A 7,520-nucleotide genomic window follows, 5' to 3' on the forward strand; every position below is an offset into this window, starting at 1 on the left:
CTGTACTCTGAATCCTGACTGACGGTGCTGGCAGACGCCACCTGCTGATGCCCTGCCTGGATGGAGAAGGATCTGCTCACTGGTCCCCTCTGCTGTCCTGGGTGACCTCTCTGATCCAACCTCGCGTGTGGCCTTTACTGCTTTCTTTTGTGTTTTATCCGTCTGCCGCGAGGAGGGGTGTCACTATCAAACTGTAGGCAGAGGACTTGCAGGGTGAAGTGGGCAGGGGGACCCTACCTGGCTTCTGGCGCTCCATGGTACTCTCCTGGCTGGTCAGGCCACCTGAGGAGGAGTCGCCGCTGGACGTCCCATCGTGGCCGAAGTGGGAATCAAAAGACAGCAGTGTGTGTGGGGCGGCCGCATACCTGCAGAGGAGCGAGAGGAGGCAATCACAGGGTGAAGGGCTGGTGCGTCAAAAAACACCTGAGCCCGTGGCTGGCTCTGCGGTGGGTTTTAAACACAGGGGAGGCTCGAAGGGGAGGGGAGGCTAGATGAGTAAGCTTAGAAACGTGCTATTAACTGAAGGTCAGGCATGAGTCTCGCCTGGGAAGCACGCCAAGGAGCTGGTGGTGGCAGGAAGCGCAGGGCAATGTGCGGTGCTCCAGGGAGGAGGCAGAAGCCACTCAGGCCAGCGACCCTGCCCATGGGCTCTGCACGGGTTCGTTTCCTAGCTGTGAAATGGGGTGAGCCGCTGTCAGAAGCCTCCCCGCCCCAGGCCCATCTCGGGCTCCCTTTCTCTCCAGTGGATAAGGCGGCAGATACAGGTGCAGGAGGTCTGGAGCCAGGCAGGTTGGGGTTCAAACTTTACCACTGCCTCTTGCCCAGCCAGGTACAGTCACGTCCTAGCCCTGAGCCTCAGTTTCCCTAGTTGTTAAGTGGTGATTACAGTAGGCCCTTCCTTATAGGACTGAATGACATTCCAGGTGCCCAGCCAGCACTTAGACTGAGCCTGACACATGATACAGGGTGAGCTGGGACAGCTGGCCGACAGATAGGCCAGGACGCTGTGAACGTCCCTTTGCTGGGGGGAAGGCGCCACAGGGGAGCAGCTGTGGGCTCAGGCTTCAGGATGGGGCGATCAGAGCTCAAAGCCTCACTAGCTGCGTGACCTCGCTTGGTTAAGCGCTCACTGGTTTGAACTTCAGTTTTCCCATCTGAAAAGTGGGATAACGACATTTCTCCCCCACAGGGTTCTGGAGTGCATGAAATAAAGATATCTCCTAGACAGAGTCTCCTGGAGGCTGGCTCTGCACACCCACGGCAGAGGCTCAGGTTCAACAGACGAGGCGGCAGGAGGTGTCCCTGGGGCCTCACATCCCGGCAGCCATCCTTGTGCCCGGAGCGGATCCCGGGAGCACCGCCCCACGTCCTGCCCTCAGGTCAGAGCCAGTCATGGCGGAGACCCTGCTCCCTGCCTGGGGTTGGCTCAGGGACAGGCATATGACACAGTTTTGGCTAATGAGGTATGAGAGGGTGTGAGTTTTTAAGACTCCCACAAAATACTTCTGGTTCCTCATCTGGCAAGCATGTGGCACGACCGCACTTCCTGGCCCCTTGGGACTGGCTGTGTGGGGCTGTGTGACTAGTTCTTATCATTGGACTGCGAGGGAAGTGACTTGGAGATGGTGGCTGCTCAACAGCCTGGGTCCTGAGTGGTCCCCTGCCAACTGGCAGCGGAGCTGCAGTGTGAGTGTGAAATAAACTATTGTTGATACAAGTTACTGAGATTTCTGGATGTTTGTTACCTAGCATGACCTGACTGAAATAGGGGAAGTCTGCCGAGGAGGCTCCTGGGATAAGTCTCTTGCTCCTGAGAGAGATGATGAAAAAAGATGGCCTCTCGTCCTCATCTTCCAGGTGTTGCTGGGTCCAGACACAACAGCATGAGCCGCTGTTGCCTTCTCACTACCAGCTTGAGGACGGGGTCAGTGCTGAGGATGGCAGAGGGGCGGAAGGAGCTGGGCCCTCGGTCATGTGGTCAGGATGCTGGATTAAGCCTGCCCTGCTTCTGAGCCTCCTTTTCTGTGAGATCACACATTCCTACCAAATTCCAGCCAAATTTTGGTTACCCTTAGCTGGAAGCACCCACTGACACTGAACCTCCGATTCATCAACTTGATATTGCGACTCGTCGTGTGGTTGCATGCATCTGTACTTGCAGCTTGGGAGGGTGATGAACTGGGACCCGCCAACGTCCATGGCTGCCTCTGCAAACACCAGCTCCAAACCCCTAGGCTTCGGCACCTCCAAAGCAGCAGAGGGGTGCTGCCAAGTTTCACTGGACTCTCTGAAAACGCGACTCTACTCACCCGCCCAGAAAGTACATGTTAGCCCATCCCTCCCAGACCTTGACTTCTTGTGCTTCCAGGAAAGGGAGACTGAGTCAACTCAGTAAAAAACAGAAGCCATCTTCACCTTACTGGTTGACTTAGCAGCCAGCCAACCGCCTGGTAAAATGTGGCTCCACCACTGCTGGAAATTGAAGTGTGGATGCGTTTATTCCATTTTCTCAAAATGTATCAAATCCTGAGCACTGAAGGAAAACGTCAGCAGTGGTTTGGGTCAGCTGGAAGACAGCGGAAGGTACTAGTGGCAGATACCTCAGGCGGCTCTCCCAATATCTATTCTCTGCTTCTACCCGGGTAACAGAATCTCAAGTGTATTTAGGGCAGCAATGTGATGTTAACAGACTACATTTCCCAGGAGTCCTTGCATTTCTAGCCAATGAGATAAAAGTGCTAAATGTGACTTCCAGGAAATCTCTGGAGGTGTGCTGTGGGTGCCTTTGCCTCATCACCTCCTTAAGGCTGAAGTTCCAGCAGCCACTTTAAGACCAGCAGGTGACAGGCCCAGGATGACAGAGCATTGGTGAGAAGGAGCCTGGGTCCCTGGCAAAGTGGGAGAAAGAAACATCTCATCTGAATCACTGGTTTTAAATTACGCAGCTAAACCTAATCCTAACTGATCCACCTTTAGTGGGACATATTTACCACACTTCCTCTCTTAGCCACTGTCCTCAATCAAGACAACCTGTGCTTTGTCTGCTAATTTAATAATCCCAGTGCAAACCAGCTGATCTATGCTGACCATTCTTTGGGGGCTGCTGAATATGTCACATTTGAGGCCATTTCTATCACTGCAATATTTGGTCAAGTTGATTAGAAACAGGGACATGCCAAGCATCTCACCATGTATAGCTCTGGGTAAGAATGCCCAGAACAAGAGATCAAACATCTTCGATCTCATCTGAGAAAATTTCAAGTACTCTATCTTTACTTAGAAGAGAAAAAACATTTCAAAGCTAAAGGGTTTGAGGTTTTAGTGAGGAACTAACGAGCTGCAGTTTCAGGTATCTCCAGACAGACGCTGGACAGACTGACTGAGACTGGGGAAGCCAAAGTGGGGGTTGCCTTAAGATCAGCAGGGTCAGGCTGCTATGATGGAAAGCAGCCTCTCTGAGGGGAAGGCTCCCGCCTGCGGTCAATCTCCTGCACTGACTGATGGGACAACGAATGGGTGGATTACGGGATGACTGAGTAAAAGGGTGGATGGATGATGTAGCCACTGTTGGCTGCCACCCCAAAGCCACAGTCATCCTTGTCCTTGGTGGTAGAGCCCAGATTCTGCTCTGGCAGCCATTGCTCCGCCACGTGGCTTGAGTAAATCCTTACAGTTTCAGAAAGCCATGCAGGTCCAATGTGACCTTATCAGGGATGGGCAAGTGACTCGGTTCCTTCGCTCTTAACAAAAGCTCCTTCTCTCTTCTTCTGCAGGGAACTGGCTTTGCTTGGGGCCACAGCAGCCATCGTGGGTCATGAGTGGGGCAGATCCCTGAGGACCTTGCTGCAAAACTAAGCAGCCCTAAAGTACCCTCTCTCGGGATACGTTACATGATGATAAATCCCCTTAACGCCTCCTGCCTTCTTGAGTTAGGTTTTCTGTCACTTGTGGTCGAATGGCTCCTGACTGATGTACCAGTCTTTATGGAGCTGGCGGAGAAAAACGGGGGAAAAAAATCAAGCCAAACAGGTGTTGTAACGAGCAGAAGGCAAGCGGCCAGTCCAGCCCCGCAGGCCTGCTGAGCTGGGCATGTGATTCCGTCCCTAAGGCTGTGTCCTGACTTCGGTAGTTCGCTCGTCTTGCACATGAGAATGGCAAACTCCCGAGGACAGGGACAGCACCTGGCAGCCTCTGTACCTCAGCTGCCAGCACAGGCACCACACTCAGCGCTAACAGTCACCACCCCCACGGAGCACATACTATGTGCCAGGCACAGTGCCAAGTGCTCCAGAGGGTGGCCCTCCCTCAATCTTCTTAACACTGCTCAGAGACACACATTTTACATGTGAGCAAACTGAAGTGCAGCGAGGAAGTCGCTTGTCCACACTCACACAGCTGGTAAGGGGCAGGCCATCTTGTCACCTTGTCTCTCAGGAAATCTGAGATGGGTAGGTTCTGTCTGTGATGGCCTTTGCTTTCTTAAAAGTGTGATGAATCTGGCAAGTAGCAGCCCGCTGGAGGAGACAGCAAGAGACGGAGGGGTCCACAGGGAGAAATGTCTCGGGCTGGGCCGGAATATCTGGCTTCAGGGTGTCATGGAATGACTGTGCAGCAGGCAAAGAGGAAAGGACTTGAGGCCAAAGGCCACCATGATCTGCTCCCAGCCACTTACCGCAGGCTGGTGACTGCCTGTGAAAGACACTTTTGGGGGTTTTGAGGATGAGGTGTGCTAGGAACATTGGGTAAAACTTGGCACCCAGCTATTGACAGAGATAACAAATGCTGAGGTTTGGGCTGCAGAGGGCAGAGTCAGGCTCTGTTAGATCCCTGGGAACAGCTGGAATCCAAGAAAAGGTGTCACTTTCCCATGTGCCAATGCCGAGAGCCTGAAATACAAAGTGCCACTGTGGGTTGGGGACTCCAGCAGGGACCATGCATGTCACCCTGACTTGGAAGATGAGCCCAGAGTCCTTCAGCACACAGGAGAGCCTGGGGCTGGGGTCAGCCCTCTGGAACCGCACAGGTCTGGGTGCCTGTCCTGATTCTGCCACTTCCAAGAAGAGTGACCTTGATCAAGTAGACTCACCCCATCGAGGCTCAGTTTACCCGCTGTAACACAGGATAATTCAACCACCACCTTGTGGGGCTGCTGGGAGCACTCACTGAGATTGTGTATGTAGATCAATGGAACAGACTAGAGAACCCAGAAACAGACCCATGCAAATGTACCCAATTAATTTTCCTTTCCAAGGAATTTTTGCTTTAAAGAGCAAAAGCGATGTAATGGAGATGAAGCCTTTGCAATAAATGGTGCTGGAACAAAATGAACACAGGCATAAAAGAGAACCTCCGTCTAAACTGCACGCTTTATGCAAAAATTAACTCAAAATAGATTATAGACTTAAATGTAAAATATAAAACTTCTAGAAAAAAATGAGAAAATTCTTAGAAGCCAGGTCTAGGCAAAGAATTAGACCTTACACCAAAAACATGACCCATAAAAGGAAAAAAATGATAATTTGGACCTCTTCAAAATGAAAACTTTCATTCTGCGGAAGACCCTATTAATAAATGAAAAGACACACTAAAGACTGGGAGGAAATATGTGTGAATCACACATCTGACAAAGAACTCGTATCTAGAATATACGAAGAACTCTAAACAACAAATCCAATGAGAAAATGGGCAGAAAACATTTTGCTGACGAGATACACAGTTGGCAAATAAGCACATGAAGAGATGTTTAACATCATGAACCATCAGAGACATGCAAATTAAAACCACAATGAAATACCATTACACACCTATCAGAATGGCTAAAATGACAAACGGTCATGACACCCAATGGTGGTGAGGACGTAGAGAAACCGAATCACTATACCCTGCCAGCGAGCACGTGGGATGGCACAGCCAACTTGGAAAACAGTTTGGCAGTTCCTTTTTAAACTAAAAATGGACTTGCCACACAGTAAGCAATTGTATTTTTTCCCTTAAGCACTTCTCTGCGTGCAATACAGAATAGTCAGCACACCCGTTCACTGAATTAACACTGTTCTCGATCTGCTGAGCAGGTAGCACTCTTAGAAGCATCTGCCCGCCAGCTCTGAGGTATAAGTAACAAAGCTGTAATACATTTAAAGTGTGTAACTCGATGAGTTGACATACATCTACATTGTGCAAGGATTACCACAATCACGTTAATTAACACATCTACCACCTCACATAGTTCTTTGTGGGCGGAGAATGCTTAAGATCCACTCTCTTAGCAGACTTCAAGTGTACAATACAGAATTATTAACTATAGCCACCATGCTGCATACCGGCTCCTCAGATAACATCTCATAACTGAAACTCGGTACTCTTTGAGCGAAATCTCCTCATTTTCCCCACCCCCAGGCAACCACTATTCTACTCCGTTTTTATGAGTTTGACTTTTTTTTTATTCTGCCCTGTACATTTCTTTTTTTTGATACCATACAGTATGTCTTTCTCTGTCTGACTTATTTTACTTAGCATAATGCCCTCCAGATTCATCTATGCTGTCACAAATGGAAGAATTTCTTTACGGCCAAATAATATTCCATCGTCTATATGTCCCACATTTTCTTTATTTATTCATCTGTTGACAGACATTTAGGTTGTTTCTGTATCTTGCCAAGCAATTGAATTCTTGGGCATTTATCCCAGAGATACAAAAACTTATTTTCATGCAAGCTCGGGGCATGAATGTTTTTAAAAGCCCCAAGCCCAGAAACAACCCGAACATCCTTCAGTGGGTGAATGGTTACACAAACTACGGCCCTTCCTTCCATATCGTGGACTACGACTCAGAGATAATCAGAAATTGACTATGATACATGCGACGGCTCAGATGGACCTCAAGGAAATTACGCTGAGTGAAAAAGAATCTCAAACAGATCTGCACTGTATGTTTCCTTTTACATAACATTCACAAAGTAACAATAGTTAAAGAGATGCACAACAGATTAAGGGCTGCCAGAGGTCAGGGATGGGGAAAGGGGTGTGTGGCCATGAAGGGGTAGCAAGGGGCAGCAGGAGGCAGTTTGTGGTGACGGTACTTGTGGTGGTGGTTGACAATGACCACAGTGACAAAATTTCATAGAGCTACACACACACACACACACACACACATGTGCGCACAAGTACATGTATAAGTGGTGAATTGTGAACAGGCTCTGGCATTGTTCCACCGTCAACGTCCTGCTTTGACATCCTGGTCACGCAAAGCATTAACACTGGGGGGTGGGGGTGGGGCTGAGTGAAGGGCTCACGGAGCTCCCCGTACATTTCTTTTCGATTTCCTGTGAATATATATTTCAAATAAAAAGCTTAAAAATAAGAATAACAAAGGGGGGACACCAAGACTTTGAAAAAAAATGCTCCCTGGAGTCATAAGTAACATCGCCCCCACTACCTCTGCTCTTAGCTAATTGCTTGGTGGCCACTGAGCCATTTCCAGCCCCAGTGTTGCTGCTACTCAGGTGCCCCCGCCCCACAGC

The 7,520-nt window shown here is 49.6% G+C and overlaps 1 protein-coding gene across 1 annotated transcript in view; it reads right to left on the minus strand.

The window, feature by feature from the left end:
- The window catches only part of SIPA1L3 (signal induced proliferation associated 1 like 3), a 243,780-nt gene that overhangs the window by 41,779 nt on the left and 194,481 nt on the right, over positions 1-7,520 (minus strand). The window contains 1 exon segment of the mRNA XM_025046658.1: positions 238-365. Coding sequence (XP_024902426.1) covers positions 238-365 — 128 coding nt within the window.

This window comes from Pteropus alecto, unplaced genomic scaffold (genome assembly GCF_000325575.1).
Source record: "Pteropus alecto unplaced genomic scaffold, ASM32557v1 scaffold314, whole genome shotgun sequence".
Lineage (NCBI taxonomy): Eukaryota > Metazoa > Chordata > Mammalia > Chiroptera > Pteropodidae > Pteropus > Pteropus alecto.